General features: G+C 41.1%; 1 protein-coding gene across 13 annotated transcripts in view; it reads right to left on the bottom strand.

Annotated features, from left to right (window-relative positions):
• The window catches only part of LOC140198158 (receptor-type tyrosine-protein phosphatase mu-like), a 1,049,822-nt gene that overhangs the window by 574,103 nt on the left and 449,836 nt on the right, over positions 1-25,883 (bottom strand). For all 13 annotated transcript variants that reach the window (XM_072259223.1, XM_072259213.1, XM_072259205.1 and 10 more), the window contains one exon: positions 25,252-25,426. In XM_072259223.1, the coding sequence (XP_072115324.1) occupies positions 25,252-25,426 (175 nt within the window). The remainder of the gene's footprint in view (positions 1-25,251; positions 25,427-25,883) is intronic.

Here is a 25,883-nt window from a genome sequence, read left to right on the forward strand (position 1 = left end):
ATTCCACCTCATCTCCATTCTAAAATGACACTCCTCTGTTCTGAGGCTGTGTCCTCTGATCTTAGAGACCTCCACCATAGCAAATATTCTCTTCACATCCTCTCAATCGAGGCCTTTCAACATTTGATAGACTTCAATGAGGTCACCTCTAATTCTTCTGAATTCCAGTGAGCAGAGCCTGCAGCCATCAATTGCTCCACATATGACTAGTCTTTCAATCCAGGAATAATTTTCATGAACATCCTTTGAACACTCTCCAATGTCAGCACATCATTTCTTAGATCTGGGGCCCAAAACTGCTTACAGGACTCCAAGTGAGGCACCACAGTGCTTTATAAAGCCTCAACATCATGTCCTTGCTTTTATATTCTAGTCCTTTTGAAATGAATGCCAATATTGTATTTGCATTCCTCAACACCAATTCAAACTGCAAATTATTTTTTTAGGAATCCTGCATGATGACATCCGTGTCCCCTTGCACCTCAGATTTTTGAATTTTCTCTCCATTTAGAACATAGTCTACATTTTTATTTTTTCTACCAATGTGCATGACCATACACGTCCTGAGTCTGTATTCCATCTACCACTTCTTTGCCCATTCTCCTAATCTGTACAAGTCTTTCTGTAGCCTCTCAATTTCCTCAAAAATAACTGCCTTTCACCTATCTTTGTATCATCTACAAACCTGGCCATAAAGCCATCTATTCCATCATTCAAAATCTTGGCATATAACGTAAAAAGCAGTCCCAACACAGGCCCCTGTGGAACACCACTAGTCACTGGCAGCCAACCAGAGTAGGGTCCCTTTATTCCCACTCCTGCCCTCCTGCCACTCAGCCAATGCTCTATTCTTGCTAGTATCTTCCCTGAAATACCATGTGCTCTTAACTTGTTAAGCAGTTTCATGTGCTGCACCTTGTCAAAGGCCTTCTGAAAATCCAAGTGCACAACATCAATTCTCCTTTGTCTATCTGGATGATAACATGGTTAAAAGGATCATCAAAATAGCAGATGCCCCAAGGTTAGGGGTGTAGTGGACAGCAAGGATGACTATCATGGCTTGCAGTGTGATCTGGACTAGCAGGAAAAATGGGTTGGAAAAATGGCAGATGGAATTTAATGCAGACAGCTGCAAGGTGTTGCACTTCAGTAGGGCCAACCAGGGTAGTTATTACACAGTGAATGGTAGGGCACTGAAGAGTGTGGTAGAAAAAAAGGAATCCAGAATAGAGGTCCATATTTCATTGAAAGTGGTGTCAAAGGTAGATACAATCCTAAAGGCAGCTTTTGGCATATTGGCCTTCATAAATCAAAGCATTGAGTACAGGAGATGGGATGTTATGTTGAAGTTGTAGAAGACTTTGGTTAGGCCTAACTTGGAGTATTGTGTGCAGGCCTGGTCATCTACTTACAGGACAGATGTAAATAAGGTTGAAAGAGTACAGAGAAAATTTACAAGGATGTTACTAGGACTGGATGACCCAAGTTATACAGAAAGGTTGAATAGGTTAGGAGTTTAATCCTTGGAATGTAGAAGATTGAGAGGAGATTTGATAGTGGTATGCAAAATGATGAGGGGTATAGATCGAGTAAATGCAGGCTTTTTTCCTTTGAGCTTGAGTGGGACTACAACTAGGGTCATGTGTTACGGGTGAAAGGTGAAAAGATTAAAGGGAACAGGAGGGGGAAGCTTCTTTCCTTAGAGGGTCATGAGAGTGTGGAACGAACTGCTAGTGCAAATGGTGCATGCTAGCTCGATGGATGAGTACATAGATTGTAGGGGTATGGAGGTTGATTGTCCCAGTGCAAGTTGATGGGAGTAGGCAGTTTAAATAAGACCATAAGACATAGAAGCAGAATTAGGGCATTTGTCCCATCGAGTCTGCTCTGCTATTCAATTATGTTTCATCCTCTTCTCCCCTCCTCAGACTCACTTCCCGGCTTCCTCCCTGTAACCTTTGATGCCATGTCCAATCAAGAACCTATCAATCTCTGCCTGAAATACACCCAACGAGCTGACCTCCACAGCTGCCTGTGGTAACAAATTCCACAAATTCACCATCCTCTGGCAAAATAAATTTCTCTGCATCTCTGTTTTAAATGGACGCCCCTCTATCCTGAGGCTATGCCCTCTTGTCCGAGACTCCTCCAAAATGGAAAACATCCTATCCACATCTACGCTGTCTAGGCCTTTCAACATTCGAAAGGTTTCAATGAGATCCCCCCTCATCCTTCTAAATTCCAGCGAATACAGGTCCAGAACCATCAAATGTTCCTCATATGATAACCCTTTCATTCCTGGAACCATCCTTGTGAATTTCCTCTGAATCTTCGTCAATGCCAAAACATACTTTCTTAGATAAGGAGCCCAAAGCTGTTCAGAATACTCAAGGTGAAGCCTCACCAGTGCCTTATAAAGCCTCAGCAACACATCCCTGCTCTTATATTCTAGACCTCTTGAAATCAATGCTAACATTGCAATTGCCTTACTCACCACCGACTCAACCTGCAAGCTAACCTTTAGGATGTTCCATACAAGGGCTCAAGTTCCTTTGCATCTCAGATTTTTGGATTCTTTCCCCATTTAGAAAATAGTCTACAGATTTATTTCTTCTACTAAAGTGTATGACCATGCATTTTCCAGCATTGTATTTCACTTGCCATTTTCTTGCCCATTTTCCTAATCTATCTAAGTCATTCTGCAGCCTTCCTGTTTCCTCAAAACTATCTGCCCCTCCACCAATCTTCGCATCATCTGCAAACTTGGCAAAAAAAGACATCTATTCCATCATGTAAGTCATTGTTATACAGCATAAAAAGAAGTGGTCCCAGCACCCACTCCGGTGGAACACCAAGAGTCACAGGCTGCCAACCAGAAAAGCATACTTTTATTCCCATTTGCTCCCTCCTATCAATCACCCAATGCTTTAACCATGCTAGTAACTTTCTTGGCACGGTTAGTTGGGAGGAAAGGCCTGTTTCTGTGCTTTATTTTTCTATGAATCTATGACTTCATGACTCTAAGAAGTAGTATTGTAACACTGGCACCATTTTGCCTGAAGGACATGATGGCACATGATAAAATAGGCCAAAGTCAGTCAGTGGTGAAGAAGGTAAGTGCAATGTTAGCATTCATTTTGAGACGAATCGAATATAAATGCAAGGATGTAATGCATTGGCATTGCTCAGACTGCTTCTGTCTTGTTGGATGCAATTGACTCAGGGGTACTCTTCAGTTTGGCCCACATGATGTCTGCATGTCTGATTATGAACATCCATTGTGTACATCAGTGGTCTGGTTTTTGTAGCTCTCCAACTGGGTGTCCACCTGTCTTTTCAGTAATCACTTGCTGCTTCATGTGGCAACTGGCTGAACTGTTTATTCTGTACTTCCCTCTGGAGGTTTGGTTTCAGGAGGCCAATGCAAGATCTAAGATTTCTGCTCATGAACACTATTGTAGGTATTTCATTTGTTGGTGCATCAACAGAGTTCCAATATACATAAAGAAAGTTGTCCACCTTGTGCTGGCCAATGCCTGTTCTAAGGTTGGGTTTCTTTCTGCCAGTAACCTTATTTGAGTGCTTTGACTATGCATGCCACATATAAGCCTCTCCCTTAATCCATCAGAAAGTACATCTCAAAAGTAACAGAAAGTTTGTGCATTTCTGCAATGTATTCAGAAAGTCTTTCACCTTTTGACTGGTTCCTTTTATAAAATTTAAATCTCTCAGCTATTACCAGTGGATTAGGGCTCAAGGGATTTTTTTAAATTGTAACAATTTCACCGAACATCTTGCTTGTTGGCTTTTCAGGGATTACTAAATTGTGTAAGAGACTGTACGTTCTTGCACCTATTAAGCCACAAATGCAGGGGCTTTCTTCTGCTTCTACATGTTGTTCATATTACAATACAGTCCAACCTTCTCAACATACGACTCTCAGCCTTCATTAGCACTATTAAGTTCATCAACTTTGCTGACTGAAGCTACGTCTTTCACTGTTACTCATGTGTGACGGCCTTCCCTCGCTGTCTCGTCCCGTAATTGTGCCAGAACCGTCGGCGCAGTTCGTGATATTTTCAGACATTCAGCTTCATACTCGTTGCTGATTTGCTGTGATTGTTCACAACTGTATATCAATTAAATAAAAGTACGTATGCGAGAGATGGCTTTAACTAGTGTGTTTACATTGCTGAAAGAGAGAACAATGTGCATGCGTAGACAACAGCATATGTGCAGGCAACCAATGAATATGAAGTGCTAAGGGGGGGGGTAATTACTCTAAAGGAAACAGATCCATACATTACACCATTCACTGCAGTCTTCAGCTACACGGCAATTTTTACATACGCCCTTTTAATTAGAACGGGAACATATTGTGATATAACTCTTGATTAAGTGTCCCACTGCAAAATCTTTCCACACATTTTAACTGTTCTCTAATCTGCTGTGGATTTACTGTCAAACTTGCACCTGTTCTGTAATATCCATTTATTTTCTCTTTCCTTTAATTTGCATCAAGGTTTTCAGAAAGAGGCGCCCCAACTAATTACCTGGAAATCAGACATAACACACCCTGGGGAGGATTCTACCTTTATTTCATCGTTCTGATTTTAAAAAATGTAATTGCAATTTGCCTATCACATCTTTGCTCCAAATTGATTACTTCCCTTTTGCCTCAGTCTGAAATAAAATGACTATATTATCTTAATGATATCTACTGGGGCTCCAGGGATTGTTGGATGAATGCTTCTCTCTGTAGGCTAAGCTGAAAATAAACACCAATCAGCTGATGAACCCAGTGGAATCTTAAACTGAATTACAAAGCTCAACAGAAGTCCAAGGAATAGCAGTGTGTCCTTTGCCTAATGGATGCATTCCTGAGCAATTTTATCAAACAAGTGGGGAATAAGAAGAGAGTTACCAATTTTGGAGTCCCTGTCCTTACCTCTCACATTAGCTTATATTACTTGTCAGCAAATCACAACATTTTATTCCAGGTATAAATATTGAACCACATTGGTCATGAATATTGAAGCTGTTCCATCTATAAAACTGATGGGACACCCTGGCCTTGGTCACCAGTGCACACAATGAGGTGCTGTCATTGAGGGACTGTACATTGCAAGCTTGACCCGAAATCTGTATGCAATGGATTACTATCAAACCTCAACATCTAACTTTAACCTGTACCTGTCCTCGGTGACTCTGAAAGGCAGCATCCATTATTAAGGACCTCCAGCACCCAGTGCATGCCCCTTTCTCACTGTTACCATCAGGTAGGAGGTACAGAAGCCTGAAGGCACACACTCAGCGATTCAGGAACAGCTCCTTCCCCTCTGCCATCCAATTCCTAAATGGACATTGAACCCGTGAACACTACTTCACTTTTTAAATATATATTATTTCTGTTTTTGTACGATTTTTAATCTATTCAATATACGTATACTGTAATTGATTTATTATTATTATTTTTCTTCTTCTTCATTGAACTGCTGCTGCTAAGTTAACAAATTTCATGACACATGCCTGTGATAATAAACCTGATTCTGATTCTTTCTTAATGGGGCTTGCCTTGGCCACTTGAAAGAAAATTTTATATCACTTCTTCAACTGTAAGTAAAACGCAAATCCAATCCTCAGGATTTGTAGCTATCCCTGAAGATGTACTGGGCCCCACTTATTCACCTTAAATGCTACTCAATTTATGACGACAGAGCAACAACATAAACATTCTACCCTTGTCAGTCTACAAGAGAATGAAATAAATTCCACAGGTTAATACTGGAGGTGTTGTAAGTGGAAACATGGAGATAGGGCTAATAAGTCCACTTTTAAAGAGATGGACACCACAATCTTTATTTTTACATCGTTCTGAATTCCTTGCAGTCCTGTCATTGACCCTGAGATGTATTTTTATACTCCCTGTTGGTAGTTGAGTTCTCAGGGCAAAGTACATATATTCTATTGGAAATCAACTGCTCAGTTGTACCGCCAAGGAGGACAATTCTGTCAATGTTGCAATGAGATCTCATAGCACACAGAACAGAACAGCACAATATTCTGCCTACCTTGTTGCTAATTTGTACTATATGTCCTCCTCCTTTGTTTTATCTATATCTTTCCATTCCTTTCATATTCATATGTCTACCTAAAAGCCTCAGACTCCAAACTTCCTGCTTCCACTACTACCCCGGTACATTACAGACACTTAACACTTTCTGCGTAAAAAACTTTCACACCATCTTTAAACTTCACCTTACTAGCCTTAAAACATGTTCTCTGGTGGTTAACATTTCTACCCTGGGGAAAAGATTCTGACTGTCTACCCTATCTATGCCTCTCATAATTATAAAAACATCTGTCTGAGCTTCCCTCAGCTTCCATCACTCTGGGAGGAACAATCTAAGATTTGTCCAAATTTTCCTGGTAGCTCATACCCTCTAATCCAGGCAATGTCTTTGGTAAACCTCCTTTGTATCTTCCCATAAAGGACCCAAAACCACACCAATACTCCAACTGTGGTCTGACTAAAGTTTTATGTAGCTGTAGCATGACTTCCTTACTCCGATATTCAACATACTGACTAATGAGGGAAAACATGTTATACACCTTGTTCACCACCTTATCCATTACATAGCTACTTTCAATGAACTATGGACATGAACCTCAAGCTCTCACTGTACCTCAATGCTGTTTAGGGGCCTATCATTAACTTTGCACCGTCCCCTTTTATTTGACTTCCCAAAGTGCAACACTTCACTCTTGCCTGGAATCATTTTCTTGGAAGACATCCCAAAGTGCAACACTTCACTCTTGCCTCTGAATCATTTTCTTGGAAGACATTCAGGGTGGCAATCTCCGAAGCAATTCAGCAGGTTGAGCAGCACTTACAGGGGTAAAGAAACTGCCAACGCTTTGGGTGGAAACCCAGCATCAGAACTTCCTGCCAGACGTTTCAGCCCGAGAAAGACGTTTGAAGGGACAGAAAAAGACTAAATGAAAAACTAAAAAAAAAGAAAAATTAAAAAAGAAAAACTAAGATACAGGACAAAATATCGCAGGAAAGAAAAGTATTTACCATAGTGGAAAGATCTAATAACGGAGAGTAGGTGGAGAGAGAGAGAGGGGGAGAAAAATATTACCATGCTAAAAGTGTAACAGCTGGTGTATTACATGGTGTTGACCAGCCACACCATACATATTGATTCCTCTGTGATCTTCTATGTATATATTTGAAACAATAACATACATAAATCTTAGAGGAAAGACAATGGCTGCATATTTCAACTATTATGGTCCAGGAAGAAATTGAATATGTATTGAACAACGCAGCTGGTGTTTACTTTCCTTAATAAAAACACAGCATGAAGCTTGGCTTTGAGGATCTTAACATTCATTTACCATCTTGTTATTTATTCATATTTGTCCCAAAAACTTAACACATTAGATTATGAGAACACTCAGTCCTCTTTTATTGTCATTTAGAAATGCATACATGCATTAAGAAATGATACAATGTTTCTCCGGAGTGATATCACAGAAAACAGGACAAACCAAAGACTAACACTGACAGAAGCACATAATTATAACATATAGTTACAGCAGTGCAAAGCAATACCATAATTTGATGAAGAACAAACCATGAGCATGGTAAAAATAGTCTCAAAGTCCTCGAGTCGATCGACTCCCGAGTCCCCGATAGCAGCAGCAAAAGTGAGAAACTCCCTGCGATAAACCTCCAGGCACCGTCAACTTGCCGATGCCTTGGAAGCAGCTGACCGCAGTCAACACTGAGTCCGTCCGTCTGAAAACTTCGAGCCTCCAACCAGCCCCTCCGATACAGTCTTCCGAGCGATATCCTCTGCTGAGCGCCTTCGACCTCGCCCCAGCCGCTAAATCAAGCAAAGCTAAGGATTTAGGTCCGTCTGCTTTAGAGATCCCGGTTAACCACACAGTAGCGGGCATTTCAGAAGTTTTCCAGATGTTCCTCCATACTCTCACGTCCGTCTCCAACAAATCAGAATTGTGCACGGTCCCCTACTTGACAGATTACAGATATCGATCACCAGAGAGGCTGCACGCGCTGCCGTCACGCCACCATCTTCTCCTCCTCCCCCCAGAGAGTACATTACATTTTGTTCAAACATAAAATTTAAAATTTTTACAGGCCATACAATAGGAATTGAATATCAGAAACAGTGGAATTGGTGAAATGAAACTGAATAAAATAATAAGAAGTCTCTACAAAGTATTTTCATATCAAAGCTACAGGCAGACTAAATTCCAGGCTGAGATATCTTGAGCTCATTGTTGTATTTTAACTACGTTCTTTAAAACCAACTTATTTACAATCAATAAATAAAATAAAACGTTTATTCCCTACTGGATTTATTATTAAATACCTTAGCCTAGAACTTGCAGTCATATTGACACTAAAACTGACAGCCCACCATCACTGCTGTTAATACTGACAACAACATCTGCCACAATGAATTCTGGAAATTTAGAAGTTGATGTCAATGGTAACCTGATCCCCTGCACAGTTGTAATCTTCACTAAGACAAATCAGCACAGAATTCGTAAGCTGATTTGCACTTCTACACTTTATACATGATTATTGATTTTAAACTTCTTGCTTTTTGAGGAGTAGCTGAATCGCTAATGGCTAGGTCACACTGCTGAACAAGTTACCTGAGTCATGTCTACCTTATAATCTGTTATAAAATGCCAAGATTTTAAAAAGTTTTTTTTATAGGCATTGGTTTAAGGTTGGATGTTTAGAGCAGATCCGAGGGGGAGTTATCTTCACACCCATTGGCAGAGGAGTCAAGAGTTTAGGGATATAGAATGGAGAAAATTGGCAAAAACGCAACAGTGATAAGAGGAATTTTGTTATAGAGTCTGGACTGCATTGCCAGGAGTAGCAGCAGAAGCTGAATTAGTTGTAACAATGAAAAGTGAGTTAGATTAGTGTCAGAAGGGAATGAATTTGCAGTGCTCTGGTGGTGTGTTTCTCTGCTGTTTGACTCGATGATTCCATGCTATTCTAGGAATCTGTTCCATTACAGGAATGATGTGGACACTTAGGAAAGGGTATAGGCCAGGATACTGAGCAATACACACAGTGCTGGAGGAACTCAGAAAGCACAGCTGCCCACAACAGGCTGCCAAGGTGACGATAAAAGGAAATAGCCTTCAGTTCAAGTTAAGTTTATTGTTATCTGTCTGTACATATGTACACCCAAATAAAACAACATCCCGTAATACATATATTACACATAGCACATAAATTAAAACATTATTACAAACGTTAACAAAATATAATGCAAAATGCTCAGCACACAAAACTAAACAGTAACCTGCTCGCCGTCCTAGTGATGAGGTGGTGGAGGTGGCAGGATATTTATTAGTCTCACAGCCACAGTAGTTTTTATGATGTTTTTAGATAAAATATGCAAGGAATGGAGGGATATGGATCATCAGCAGGCAGAAGGGCTTTAGTTTAACTCTGCATCTTGTTCGACACAGACATCAGGGACAAAGGGCCCATTTCTTTACCATATTGTTCTATGCTTTATGCTCTGATTCTAGGGTGAATTAATATAACAGAGTCCATAACACCTCAGTGCTTCATACTGACCCCAATATGTAGCCCCCATTGTTTATTGTCCCTGCTTTTAAGATTCTCCTGTGAAGAAACATCTAACACATTCATAATGGTAATATGCCTGTGTCAAAAGTCCGCCATTTCTCCTATTTTCTATAGGAAAGGATCCCAATCTCTTAATTCTCCAAGCAGTTCCAGTACTGTGCTAAAGTCTTTGGCATACATACTGTTTATAGCTAGAGTGCCTGAGACTTTTACACAATTGTTTGGAATCAAATGACCTTGCTTAGTGTCTCAGGGCTGGGTGTGCCATCCACCATCCCTGGCATTCCTTCTCTGCCACCTGTCCTAAACCCACTCTCACCATTCCCAACATCCTTTCCTTCTGCCAAATTTTAGTATATTTTACAGGCTATGTACTGTATATGTGCCTAAGACTTTTGTGCAGTACTGTATTTGTCAACATGGAGTGCAGAGCGAGTTTGACATTTGATTCCAAACAATTGGTTTGTTGATCTTACAGAATGTCTCTCTGGTGCTTCACACTCCCTCCCCTCTCACTTGCAATTTTCCCAACCATGATTCCCCTCGCCCTGACCCCTTCCACAATAGAGACCCATATCAGAATCAGGTTTATCATCACTTGCATATGCCATGAAATTTGTTTTTTTTGCAGCAGCAGCAGTGCAGATGAATACATAAAATTACTACAGTACTGTGCATCTTAGCTATATACAGTATATGTGCCTAAGACTTTCATACAAAACTGTATAATTAAAATACCAGTACCATTCCTGTAAATTTATTTCCACGGTTTCTTTAGTATTTCTACATTCTTATTTATGCCACGGAAATGGGAACCATACAGATTACTTAACCTGATGAGGTTACTAAAAGTGTCCAACATAATTTTTTCCTTTCTGGACACTTTATTCCTTGGAGTAATCCCCTATAATTTATTACCATTTTAAATTGTTCAACACTGCTATGATTAATAATTTGTTCATAAATTCACATTGGACCATTTGCTCTTCTTTCCTATTTGATCTTTCTTTATTTTATGAAGTTCAGCTGACATTTCTATTTATCTTATTATCTCACCTTTTTCAATGGTGAACTTAATTTCCCACGTTATTAGCTATCTATAGGCTTCCTAATTATATTCTATTCTTCCTCAGTATTAGCTGAGTCTCTTAGCTTGACATCATCAACAAACTGAGATACTAATTTATTTACCCCAATATCCAAATCATTTACAGAAATTACGTGTAATATCAGTGATCTTTATGGAATATTACTGTTGTCTGCATTGAATAAACTCTAAGTACCACTTTCTTTTTTTACATAATGATGACTGTTATCCTCACATAAGTTGCGAGTGCTCACTGAGGCTGACAGTGGAACACAATATATACAGTATTCCTCTTTCTATTTAGAGGTTGTTCCTCCATCATAACATGTTAACTTGCAGATCTACATCTTTGCACATTTAGTCTTTCAACACCATCCATGAGGTATATAATCAACTTAAATGAAGTGCAATGAAAGATTCCCCGGTAACTTGGCAGACTACAAAATTGGCAAGTACCACACCTGGAAGATAGTGAAAATCATCTTATTTTGAGAGGTATTCATCTTGTTCCTTATCTTCAGATCAGCACCCACCACACAATGTTCCCAGGCACTTCTCTATTACAACAGTTTAAACAAGGAATTGGAAAAGTCTATTTCTTCAATGGAAACAGAAAAACAATTTCAAACATATTAAAATACGAGAAAAAAATGCAAATTCTGGAAGTCTGAAATTCTAAAAGAAAATGGTGGAAATATTCAGCAGTTCAGGCAGCATCTAGTTAATGCTTCAGATCAAAGATCCTTCTGTCAAAGCTTCAACCTAACCATAATTTCTCTTTGCCTGGATGCTGCCTGACCTCCTGAGTACATCCAGCATTTTCTATTTTACTTCTATTTTGTATTAATAGAGTCACAGATGCAGTTACCAAAAATATCCAACATAACTTTTCCTCTCTTGGCATTTTATTTCAAAGTGTAATCCCATATAACTTGTTACTTTTTTCAAGGTAACTTGCACCCTCTTTCACTCATCATGGAGTCACTTAGCACAGAAACAGCCCCTTAAACCTACATGCCCATGTCGACTATATTCTTCCCTCTGGATGCAAGCTCCACTTTTTGATTACTCAAAACACCATGATAACATTTATCTTTCATTATATGTTCCAACCCTTTCCATAGGTCTGTTAATTCTATGGAGTCAGGATGCCACAGGCAGCTTCCAGTTATTCTAACTTTGCTAATACTCCTTAATCACATCCCTCAAATTTAATTTTTAAAAATGAGTTAAATTATGTAACAGTAACATTTTATTCAGCCAGAAAATCTATTCTATGTCTTCAGGGTGAAAGGTCATTGACCCAAAGCTCTCTCTTGTTCTCTGTTGCCCTGTTAGCCCTGTTCTCTCAGCAGAAAACCTTCTGGATATCTTCCAGTAGTTTACATTTTTTTTGTTCCATACATATTTGTTTAAAATTCCTTCTAATTTCAAGTTTTGCTTGAAGCACGACTATTTTCTACATTTTACCCTCTCGTTTGATGCTAACAGTCCGGATCATGCCCCTCCTCCTTCCCTTTCTCCTATGGCCGACTCTCATTTCCTATCAGGTTCCTTCTTGCTCAGCCATTCACATTTTCTACCTATCACCTCCATGCTCCCTCCCCCTTTGCCTGGCTTCACCTATCACCTTCGAGTTTGCATTCCTTCCCTTTTCCCCCACCTTCATATTCTGGTTTCCTCCCCCTTCCTTTACAGTCCTGATGAAGAGTCTTGGGCTGAAACTGCTGTGGCCAAATTAAACATGGTGATGATTCAGCATATAGGAGGGAGATTGAAAATCTGGTTGAATGGTACCAGAACAACAACCTTTCAATTCAACATCAGCAAAACCAAAAAGCTAATTATTGACTGCAGGAGGAAGAAATCAGGGGTTCATAAGCAAGTGCTCATTAGAGAATTGGAGGTGGAATACTAACTTAAAATTCCTGGGCATTATCATGTCAGAGGGTCTATTTTAGGACTAGCACATTAGAAGCAACACACATCAAAGTTGCTGGTGAACGCAGCAGGCCAAGCAGCATCTGTAGGAAGAGGTGCAGTCGACGTTTCAGGCCTAGACCCTTCGTCAGGACTAACTGAAGGAAGAGTGAGTAAGGGATTTGAAAGTTGGAGGGGGAGGGGGAGATCCAAAATGATAGGAGAAGACAGGAGGGGGAGGGATAGAGCCAAGAGCTGGACAGGTGATAGGCGAAAGGGGATATGAGAGGATCGTGGGACAGGAGGTCTGGGAAGAAAGACAAGGGGGGGGGGACCCAGAGGATGGGCAAGAGGTATATTCAGAAGGACAGAGGGAGAAAAAGGAGAGTGAGAGAAAGAATGTGTGCATAAAAATAAGTAACAGATGGGGTACGAGGGGGAGGTGGGGCCTGGCGGAAGTTAGAGAAGTCGATGTTCATGCTATCAGGTTGGAGGCTACCCAGACGGAATATAAGGTGTTGTTCCTCCAACCTGAGTGTGGCTTCATCTTTACAGTAGAGGAGGCCGTGGATAGACATGTCAGAATGGGAATGGGATGTGGAATTAAAATGTGTGGCCAGTGGGAGATCCTGCTTTCTCTGGCGGACAGAGCGTAGATGTTCAGCAAAGCGGTCTCCCAGTCTGCGTCGGGTCTCGCCAATATATAAAAGGCCACATTGGGAGCACCGGCCGCAGTATATCACCCCAGTCGACTCACAGGTGAAGTGTTGCCTCACCTGGAAGGACTGTTTGGGGCCCTGAATGGTGGTAAGGGAGGAAGTGTAAGGGCATGTGTAGCACTTGTTCCGCTTACACGGATAAGTGCCGGGGGGATATCAGTAGGGAAGGATGGGGGGGACGAATGGACAAGGGAGTTGTGTAGGGACCGATCCCTGCGGAATGCAGAGAGAGGGGGGGAGGGAAAGATGTGCTTAGTGGTGGGATCCCGTTGGAGGTGGCGGAAGTTACGGAGAATAATATGTTGGACCCGGAGGCTGGTGGGGTGGTAGGTGAGGACCAGGGGAACCCTATTCCTAGTGGGGTGGCGGGAGGATGGAGTGAGAGCAGATGTATGTGAAATGGGGGAGATGCGTTTAAGAGCAGAGTTGATAGTGGAGGAAGGGAAGCCCCTTTCTTTAAAAAAGGAAGACATCTCCCTCGTCCTAGAATGAAAAGCCTCATCCTGAGAGCAGATGCGGCGGAGACGGAGGAATTGCGAGAAGGGGATGGCATTTTTGCAAGAGACAGAGTGAGAAGAGGAATAGTCCAGATAGCTGTGAGAGTCAGTAGGCTTATAGTAGACATCAGTGGATAAGCTGTCTCCAGAGACAGAGACAGAAAGATCTAGAAAGGGGAGGGAGGTGTCGGAAATGGACCAGGTAAACTTGAGGGCAGGGTGAAAGTTGGAGGCAAAGCTAATAAAGTCAACGAGTTCTGCATGCGTGCAGGAAGCAGCGCCAATGCAGTCGTCGATGTAGCGAAGGAAAAGTGGGGGACACATACCAGAATAGGCACGGAACATAGATTGTTCCACAAAGCCAACAAAAAGGCAGGCATAGCTGGGACCCATACGGGTGCCCATGGCTACACCTTTAGTTTGGAGGAAGTGGGAGGAGCCAAAGGAGAAATTATTAAGAGTAAGGACTAATTCCGCTAGACGGAGCAGAGTGGTGGTAGAGAGGAACTGATTAGGTCTGGAATCCAAAAAGAAGCGTAGAGCTTTGAGACCTTCCTGATGGAGGATGGAAGTATATAAGGACTGGACATCCATGGTGAAAATAAAACGGTGGGGGCCAGGGAACTTAAAATCATCGAAAAGTTTAAGAGCGTGAGAAGTGTCACGAACATAGGTCGGAAGGGATTGAACAAGGGGTGATAAAACAGTGTCGAGGTATGCAGAGATGAGTTTGGTGGGGCAGGAGCAAGCTGAGACAATAGGTCGGCCAGGACAGGCAGGTTTGTGGATCTTGGGTAGGAGGTAGCACATTAGTGTCATTTCAAAGAAGGTAAAGCAGCATCTCTACTTTCTTAGAAGTTTGCAAAGGTTCAGCATGGGATCAAAAACTTAGACAAACTTCTGCAGAATGGCTAAGAAGAATATCCTGGCTGGCTGTATCACAGCCTAGGATGGAAACACCAGCACCCAGGAATGAAAAAGTGTATAAAAACTGGTGTTTACAGTACAGGTTATCACAAAAAAAGTCCTCCTGCTACAAGAAAGCAGCATCTATTATCAAGGAACCCCTCCATCCAGGCCATGCTCTCTTCTCACTGCTACCATCAGAAAGAGGAACATGAGCCTTAGGTTCCATACCACCAGGTTTCGGAACAGTTATTACCTGTCAACCTTCAGGCTCCTGAACCAACGTGGACAATTTCACTCACAATACTGAACTGATGACTGAACACAATCAATAGACTCGTGTTCAAGGACTCTACAACTCATGTTCCAGCTTGGGGCAGTTTGACTTCTTTTGAACACTGGTTGCTTGTTATTCTTTTGTTTTTCTTTGTTCTGTTGTGAATGCCCACAAGAAAATGAATGTCAGAGCAGTATATGGTGACACATAAATTACCTCCTTTGATTATAAATTTTGGTCTATGCTGACCAATATTCCACTCTAACCTATTCCCATTTGACCCATATCTTCCTAAACCTTTCCCATCCCTATACCTATCCAACTACCTTTTTAAATGTTGTTAATGCACATGCTTCAACCACTTCCTCTGACAGCTCATTGCATATACTAACCACTTGCTGGGTATTACCACCTTAAATTCATGTCCTCTAGTGCTTGATTCCTCAACCCTTGAAAGCAGATTGTGTAGAATCACTACCTATGTCCTCATAATTTTATATTCCTCTTAAGATCATCCCTCATTTTCCTACGCTCCAATCTGAAAAGTCCCAACCTACTCAAGCTCTCTCCATAACTCAGCCCCTTTAGTCCTGGCAATATCCTCATTAATTTCCTCTGCACTCTTTCCAGCTTAATGGCTCCTCTCCTTGCAGTTCACTATCCTTCACATTTTTTCACACTTTGATCGGGTAATATAAAGTCCTCCTTGAAGTTAATTATCCATGTTAGCTTCTATTTTCTAAATCATTTTATAATATCACATTTAAAATTTTGAACATTTTGATTGGGTAATATAGCACTCCCATTATGATGATTATCCCACTATTTTTATTTTCTGAATTACTTTGTTTTCTTTTCACTTGATGAGAGCATCCTCAAAGTATAGGAAAAACAAAATTCTCCTCCCTGTAATGAGAAGGTAAACACATCATGCAAGCTGCAATTAGAGCAAAAAGCTGCACATGCTGGTAATCCAAACAAAAATGAAAATGCTCAGCTGGTCAAACAGCGTCTATGGGGTGAGAAACAGAGCAATCATTTCAGGTGGATGAGCCTTCATTAAAAATGAAAAATTAAGAAAGCAAGCATGTTTACTGTTCTAGCAATGGATACAACAGAGGGAGTATCTTTGACAGGTAACAACCAAAGATGTCAAAGTGACAATTACTATGAAATTCATCATAGGAGACAGAAGAGAGAAAAAGAAACAAATTGAAGTTGACAAATATTCATGTGTGGAGGGAGAGGGACAAAAATAGCCAACTAAAATTGCTAACTTCAATATTTATTCTCAAGGGCTGCAATGTACTGAAGATGAGATGCTGACAGTTGACATCATCAGAACACTGGAGGAGGCTGACAACCAAGAGAACAGAATAAAGTGGAACATAGAATTGAAGAGTCAGGAGACTGGAACTTGCAGTCTGACTGAGGTATTCTGCAAGACAGTCACCTGGCCTGTGTCTGGTTGCAGTGAAGACCAGACTGTATGCACCAAATGCAGTAAGGGAACCTCTATCACTAATCATTGCCCTCTAGCACTCATTGGCTGCCTTCTAACGAACACATTGATAGAGAAATGGCAAGCAATTTACACTCATTTGCCATCTGGCATCCTCAGAGATATTCATTCCATCTGTAGACAATCAGGACCATTGTTTATTCCAGCAAAGGGGAAACATCAATATTCATGATCTACTCCACCCCAACAGAACAAAGAAACCAGAAGATAAATTCAAAGATTTAAAGTATATTTATTATCCAAGTATGTATGGAGTATACAAACTTGGGATGCACCTTCTCATAGTCAGCCACAAAACAGAGGCGACCATGGAACCCGTTCACTCCATCCCCCAACACACAAAAAAATCAAATCATACAAACGGCAGAAAAAATGAACGGAATCAATATAAAACACAAAATCAAAAAAGTGCAGGCATATTTGGTTCAGTTCAATCTAGTGCTGTGTTGCTTGTTATCTGCAGGCCACACCAATCAAAATTGCCCAAAGTAGGAACAAAAATCAGAAACACATCATAACATGAAATACAGAGTCTAATCCACAAACTGCATTGACGAAACTTTGCCCAAGACTCCACTAGGGGGGTGGGGTGGGGGGGGGGTTGGGGGAGGGGGGAGAGGGGGGAGAGATCATTAGTGAGATCAGTGAGAAATGGAGTTGATCATAGGCTCACACCCCATGTCCAGGCTTCCTAGCCTTGAGGCCACATGCTTTGCTTGATGCCTAACCGAACTTCCTCAGAGACAGCCAAACGCCAGATTGCTCAATCAGCTCGAAAACACACCACCAAAATGCAGATCAGAGACTCCAACAATAACAGAACAACATTTGAAAGAAAATGAAGATGTAAAAGAAGTGAAAAAAGTAGTTTCATGAACCACCTGGTCGCCCTTGGTTGCGTTGTTCGCTGGCGCCATCTTGTCCCGGAAATTTATGTTTCAAGGTACATTACAAAGAAATCCTTTCCAGGTGCACATAATGTTGTAAAAAAGGAAGTACAATCTATCATCTCAATGAAAATGTGACTTGTGTAAAATTAATGCTAATTTGCATTTTGCACTTAGCCCATTAAGTCATTCAAAGGTGCATAGATTTTATGTTCTCACTAAACCACCTTTAGAATAGTAACTAACTCTGTGAAATCAAATACACTGAAAACAAATCCAAGCAACACACATTTATATAGCACTTTTAGCAAAGCCAAATATCCCAAGATACTTTCACAAACAACACAACTATGGGTTTGAGAACATCTTCAAAAGAGGCTATTTCAAGAAACTGGCATCCACCATTAAGGACTCTCACCATCTGGGATATGCCCACTTCTCATTACTACCATCAGGAAGGAGGTACAGGAGTCAGAAGACCCACAGTCAACATTTACGTTACAACTTCTTCCCCTCTGCCATTTCTGAATGGCACATGAACCCATGAATACCAAATCATTATTCATCCTTGGCACATTTCTCTTTTATTGTTACAATAATTTCTTGCACTGTACTGCTTCCCCAAAACAGCAAATTTCATGACAAATGCAGTGATAATAACCCTAATTTGGATTCTGACATACAGATTGGTGGATTATTTGGCCACTGTAAATTATCCCTATTGTGGTAGCGAATGGTGGAATTTGAGGAGTTAGTGAGAATGTGGGGAGAATCAGATAGGGTTAGTGTAGAAATAGTGTGGACTCAGCTGGCTGACAAGCCTGTTTCCACAATTGATGATTCCATGACTCGAATATAAATGGTAACAATCCATCACTTGCAGATAAGCCAATTATGTATGCTTTGATGAGAAGAACTATGACACACCCACACAAGATCCCCATCTCCAGACGACCCTGTAATCTCAGTCTCTGAAGCCAACATCTGGGCATCATTCAAGAGAATGAATCCATGAAAGGCATCTAGTGTATGCAGCATATCTGACAGGGTACTAAAGATCTGTGCTGGTGTATTTACAGTCATTCAACCTTTCATTTCTGCAGTTGAAGTTGAATATGTCTGAGGACTTCCTCTTGTTTGTTCTAAATACGTTCCTTCTTGTAAAAATTGTGCATAATTTATGTTAATTTTATATTTTTTCTTATATGTTACTCTGTGCCTATGATGCTGCTGAAAGTAAACTCGATTTTGACTTTGACAAGATTGAGAGTTTTAACAGGTTAAGTCAGAGAGACTGGAGATATACTAGTCAGAACTTCGTGCAAAAATTCCAAGTTTTCAATCCATTCCAACAGCTCCCAATCAGACTGACTTAATATGGGATACACATTTTGTCTCTCATCAATATATATAAATGAGCTCTCTCAACATTGTTTAAATACATGTAGTATTCTAAGTATCTGAATGAGTTATAGACACCCCACATACTGGCAGGTCACCATTATGGAACACATGCACCAGCCTGTTTACAATCATGTCAATTATATTACTGGCCCCTGTTAATAGCAATAGCCTCGAGTGCTGTGAGCTGAAGGTTAGCATTATACCTGTCTTGTTTGCTGCACACTTCTTGCTTCACTGAAAGACCAAGGCTTCTCCCATTACCATTACAATCTTCCATCTCCGAGTCAGGCCCTTTGGTCCCTGAGTACGCAGTGACTGTGAAATACCCACTTACTTTTATTCTATGTTTGCCCCGTTTTATTCTGGCCATATTTCCATCAACTCCCACCAGATTCCACCAGTCACGTACACACTAGGGTCAGTTTACAGAGACCAGTTAACTTGCCAACCCACATAACTCACAGGCTGTGACTGCAGCAAGGAAGGCAAAAGCAATGTTAGCATTGACTGTGAGAGGAATGGAACATGTGCTACTGGGCTTCATGAGGCATGGGTCAGACCACATTTGAAAGATCGTGAGCAATTTTGAGCTCTGCATCCGAGAAAACGGGCCCTTGAGAGGGTCCAGAGGAGATTCACAAGAACGATCCCAGAAATGAAAGGCTTATCAAATGAGGACCATTTGATGCCATTAGGCCTGTACACAATGGAGTTCAGAAGTGTGAGGAGAGGATCTTTTTGCAACCTCTCAGATATTGAAGGGCGTGGATAAAGTGGATGTGAAGAATATGTTTCCATTATAAGAACAGGCATAGCCTCAGAATAAAGGCACTTCTCTTTAAAAACAAGAGAGAATCTGCAGATGCTGGAAATCAAAGTAATACACATAAAATGCTGGAGGAACTCAGCAGGCCTGGCAGCATCTATGGAAAGGAGTGAACAGTCAATGTTTTGGGCCAAGACCTTTCATCAGTACTGGGAAAAAGAGATTAGAAGTCAGAGTAAGAAGGTGGGGGAAGGAGAGGAAGAAGTACAAGGTAGTGTGAGAAGTACAACCTGAGTGTGGCCTCATCACGGCGTAATACAAGGTGTTGCTCCTCCAGCAGCCTCCTCTACTGTTGCGATGTGGCCAACTCAGGTTGGAGGAGCAACACCTTACTTCCTCTGGGTAGTCTCCAACTTGATGGCATGAACATCGATTTCTCGAACTTCTGGCAATTGCCCCCTTCCTTCTCCTTCAGCATTCGCCATTCCCATTTCCCTCTTTCACCTTATCTCCCTACCTGCCCATCAACTCCCTCTGGTGCTCCCTCTCCTTCCCTTTCTTCCATGGCCTCAATCTTCTTATGTCACGTCCCCCCTTCTCCAGCCCTTTATCTGTTTCACCAGTCAACTTCCCAGCTCTTCACTTCACCCCTCCCCCTCTCTAGGTTTCACTTATCACCTACTACCTTGTACACTTCCTCTCCTTCCCCAACTTCTTACTCTGACTTCTAATTTCTCTTTTTCCAGTTCTAATGAAGAGTCTCAGCCTGAAATATTGACTGTTTACTCTTTTCCATAGATGCTGCCTGGCATGCTGAGTTCCTCCAGCATTTTGTGTATATTACTTCACATTTAAACTGAGATTAGGAGGTATTTCTTCATTCAGTGGGTGTTGAATCTGTAGAATTTGTTACCACAAAAGGAACATGCAGCCAAGTCATTGGTAATATGTAAGGTAAAAATTTATAGGTTCAAGATTGTGAGGGGCTTAAAGGTTAGGGGAACAATGCAGGAGATGGGGGTGAAAAAATCAGCCATGTTTAAATGGCGGAGCACACTTGAAGTGCCAAATTCTGCTGCTGTATCTTATAGACTTTAAGTGGGAGACAACCGTGGCAGCTTTTGGAAGAAATTTCAAACTCCACACAGACCTGGGTTAGGATTGATCCTGGGTCTCCGGAGCTTTGAGGCAGTTGCTCCGCAAGCTGCACTGTAGCATTACAGAACAGGAATATTGCTCTACATAGAAGTGGAATGTCATGTTCCTTTCCACCACCAATCTCCTCTCCTCTCCCTTCTCTCTACCACCAACCTCCTCCTAACCATCCCCACAATAAAAAGCCAACCGAGGGAGGAGCTTAGTCTGTGCAAATGGGTTTCGTCATGGTGCAGCTCTATACATTTTCCATCACAAACCTCCATTGATACACACTTTGGATATAAAACATGCTTCTCCCATCCAGAAATGTGAAGGCCAAGATGAAGCAGAGGTTAAGTGACTTCTGCAGGCCACCCGCCTCCCTGCTCCCCCCACCCCAGCTAAATGAGATGCAGAAGAATGAAAGCAATCAAGTACAATGTCGGTGTACCATGTTTATAAAGCACCACGAGGTCTAGCAGCGGCTATATCTAAAAGCTATCTCAAATCCATTTTGTGATGTATGCTGATCAGCACCAAGGGTGGGCATCCTTAATTTAGTTGAAATAAATTCCCAATGATCCAATGTACAATAATACTTGATTCTACCATTCATTTTGATGCCACTCCTACAGCATGTTCCAAATTCTTAGTCAAATAACCAAATTATTTCTGACATTCAAGAGAGCAATAACCACCAGAAACAAAGTGCTGTCAAAACAAACAGCACCAATTGTTTCTAACAAAGGTTTCTTAACAATATATTTCTGCCATGGCACACTATACCATTGTCTTCCATCTTACAGACTGTCAAACATTCCATAACTTTCTCACAGATGGTCATACCTCGAATGCTGTAAAATTTCCATTCTAAAACTTTCTGTTCCTTTGCTGTCCTTTTCTACAAAAGATTTTATAAAAGTAAACTACCACTTTGACCACATTATTATTCAACAGGATCGGAAAAGGCCATTCAACCCATCAAGTCGTCATTGATCACTAAACTCTCATTTTCAGTAATCCCATATTTTTATCATCTTTTATTCTCCCAACATTCCCATCAACTACCAAATTCTACCACTCACTACACACTCAGGGCACTTACCATGACCAATATCAACCCACATTTGGTTGAGTTATGGGAGGAAGTCAGAACACCAGAAGAAAACCACATGGTCAGAGGGAAACTTGCACACTTTACCATTCCTTCAAAACTAATCAATAAGCTTTAAGACTTTGGCCTCAATCTGTCCTTGTGCAATCAGATCCTTGATTTCCTCACTTACGTACCCCACTCAGCTTGGATTGGCAATAACATCTCCTCACAATCTCCATCAGCCTGGTGTATGACAAGGCTCCTGCTCTATTCGCTTCACATTTATAACCGTATGACTAAGCACAGCTCCAATGCCATATGTAAGTTTGCTGATGACACCACTGTTGTTGACACAATCAAAAAATGGTGGTGAATCAGCATTTAGGAGGGAGATTGAAAATCTGGCTGAGTGGTGTCACAACAACTCATTGTCAGAAAGACCACGGAGCTGATTATTGACTTCAGGAGGAGGAAACCAGTCATTTGTGAGCCATTCCTTGATGTTATCATTCCAGAGGACCTTTCCTGCACTCAGCATGTAAGTGCAATTATGAAGAAAGCATGGCAGTGCCTCTATTTTCTCAGAAGTCTGCAAAGATTTGGCATGACTTCTAAAACTTTGAAAAACTTTTATAGATGTTTTAGATGTGCAGTGGAGAGAATATTGACAGGTTGCATCAAAGCCTGGTATGGAAGCAGCAAAGCCTTTGAATGGAAAGTCCTATAAAAAGTAATGGAAACAGATCAGTCCATCACAGGTAAAGCCATTCCCACTATCGAGCATATCTACTCGGAGCACTCTCATAGGAAAGCAGCATCCATCATCAGAGACTCCCACCTTCCAGGCCATGCTGTCTTCTTGCTGCTGCCATCAGGAAGAAGGTACAGGAGCCTCAGGACTCACAGCACCAGGTTAAGTAACAGTTATTACCCTTTAACCATCAGGCTTTTGAACCAGAGGGGATAAATTCACTGAACTTCACTTGCCCCATCATTGAGTTATTCTCACAACATATGGACTCACTTTCAAGGACTTTTCATCTCATGTTCTCGATATTTATTGATTAATTATTTATTATTACTATTTGTTTTTTTCTTTAGTATTTGCACAGTCTGTCGTCTTTCACATGTTGGTTGTTTTTCCGTACTGTTGGGTGTAGTCTTTCATTGATTCTTTTACAATTCTTGGATTTACTGAGTATCCCGCAAAACAAAAGAATCTCAGGGTTGTATATGGTGACATATATGTACTTAAATAATCATTTACTTTGAACTGTGACAGCACCCACAGAAAGGGTTGAGCACAGATCTCATGTTTATGAGGTAGCAGTTCTGATAGCTTGTGGCTTCCAAATTAGATTGGGAGGCATGATGTAAAGCGTTAGCAAGACAGCGACTATACCTCATTAGGATTTAATATGTCAACAAAAACACTCAAAAGCTTCTATAGATGTACTGTGGAGAGCATTCTAACAGGCCGCATTACTGACTGGTATGGGGCGGGGGGGGAGGAGAGCTATTGCACAGGACCGAAAGAAGCTGCAGAGGGTTGTAAATTTACTCGGCTCCATGTTGGGTACTAGCCTACAAAGTACTCAGGACATCTTCAAGGAGCGGTGTCTCAGAAAGGCAGTGTCCATTATTAAGGACCCCCAGCACCCAGGGCATGCCCTTTTCTCACTGTTACCATCAGGCAGGAGATACAGAAGCCTGAAGGCACACACTCAGCGATTCAGGAACAGCTTCTGCCATCCGATTCCTAAATGGACAGTGAACTAGTGAACACCACCTCACGTTTGTTTTTGCATGATTTTTAATTAATTCAATATACATATATTGTAATTGATTTACTTATATGTTTATTAATTGTTTTTCTCTTTTCTATATTACATATTGCATTGAACTGCTGCTGCTAAGTTAACAAATTTCACAACACATGCCAGTAATAATAAACTTGATTCTGATTCCGATTCTACTGATGCGTCGGTGTGTAGCATTTTGGGATGTTCTATTCTGTTGTGGTTCTTGCTGATTGTGTGAAAGAAATAACACTGAAAGCTGGCAATGCGCAATTACAGTTCTCTGGCTGTTTGCACAATCTTTATCGATATACAAAACAACTAATCCATGTCTAAGTATAGTTCCTGGGCTATCACTACAGAAGAAAATTGTGGTAAACTATAACTCAGTTTCTGAAAATGTGCAACATAAAATAAAAACAGGTGTTTGTTTTTCTTTTGGAAGAGATCTATAGGGATCACTGAGAGCAATTATGATGCATACAATAATGGCTGATAGAAAAAAATACGCACAGGATAGCTATATACCATGAGCAAAAATGTCAATAACCAAGGGAAAATACTGGGAAATATTTTGGGATGCTAAAGCAGTAAATTGGCGATTTGGAATGTTTGCACTCAGGGTGGGTTGGAGTCAGGAATACACTAGCTGAAAGGCTGGTGGAAGTAGTACTGCTCATCATACAAACATAACCACCATTGAGGACACCTTCATAAAGCAATGCCTCAGGAAGGTTGCATCCATCATTAAGGGCCATCACCATCCAGGTTGCAAGGGGGAGGTGCAGGACCTTGAGACGCACGCTCAATGTTTTAGGAACAGCTTCGTCCCCTCCAACACCAGATTTCTAAATGATCTATGAACCCATGAACACTACCTCACTATTTCTCTTTTTTATTCATTGTAACTTGCAATAACATTTTACATGCTGTACTGTACTTTCTCCATAAGCAACAAATTCCTTGACGTATGACAGTGATAATAAATAAAGAACTGAGAAATGGCTTGAAGCTTGACAGACCGGGATCAGATGGACTCCTTTGAGATATATTTCTATAGTACTATGCAATGATGAGTGACAACAACTACTTTTTATATTGGGATTATAGCAGACAATGAAGACAGCCAACAAGTCAGGCAGCATCGGTGGAGGCAGAAACAGTGAATGTTTCTAATCGCTAAGTCTGTTTCCTTTTCCCTAGATGCTGCATAACCTGCTGAATATCTCCAAGCTTTATTTCTTTAGTTTTCTGACTTCATGTTGGAGCTGATTTATATCCTCCTTCACACTTCAGATCTTTCCCAAAACTTACCACATTTACTGGGTTCAAATGGAAGAATATTTAATATCCTTTGCCCTTTCATCACATTGATGATTTTAAGGACAACACTGAAGATAGCCGTGTTTTGACAAAAACTCTGTTCAAGCAAAGGCAACGCTCTGATTATTTTCTTAGCAATCTCTGTGGAAAATGATTTCACTGCTTCATCAGCGATATTAAACTCTTCCATCCAGCGTAACAATTTTCCTTATGGACAATACAGCAGAGGAGGAAAGGAACATAAATGTAAACTAACCTTTCACAATTAACTCTGCATAGTTGGACACCCCGGAGCCTCTGTCTGATTCAATCACACAACGATAGCGGTCACTGTCACTCTTAATGGTGTTAGCCACCATGAAGGTAGCTACGAATCGACGGTGGTTCAACACTTTGGTCTCCTTCACAGGTGTGTCATGTCCATTGTGCCGCTGAAGAGGACAACAGTAAAAAGTAACACATTAAACGCTTAGTCCAGAGAGAGCCATACACCAATGATACTCAAGGCTAAGCAGAAATTGCTAACTTCTGAGATCAGTGATAGTCAACTTCAACCAAGTTTGCCATCAAGTAATTGATAGAGTGGGGCAAATTGTATCATCCTGACCATGATTGAGAGTTACGTTAGCAATTATAACTCAACACTGCAAGTACTTTACTCCAAACCTCATGTTAAAATTACTGCCAGTGAGTGAGCACACTTTCAGAGGGAAGCAGGAATTGCACAGTGGATGGTCGAGCTGCCTCCTCATAGCTCCAGTAAACTGAGTTCAATTCTCAACTCAGGTTGCTGGAGTTTGCATGTTCTCACTGGGCTTCTCCGCGTACTCTGGATTTCTCCCAAATCCCAAAGGTGTGTGGTTAGTAGATCAACTGATCATTCTAAAT

Source organism: Mobula birostris, chromosome 1 (genome assembly GCF_030028105.1).
Source record: "Mobula birostris isolate sMobBir1 chromosome 1, sMobBir1.hap1, whole genome shotgun sequence".
Classification (NCBI taxonomy): domain Eukaryota; kingdom Metazoa; phylum Chordata; class Chondrichthyes; order Myliobatiformes; family Myliobatidae; genus Mobula; species Mobula birostris.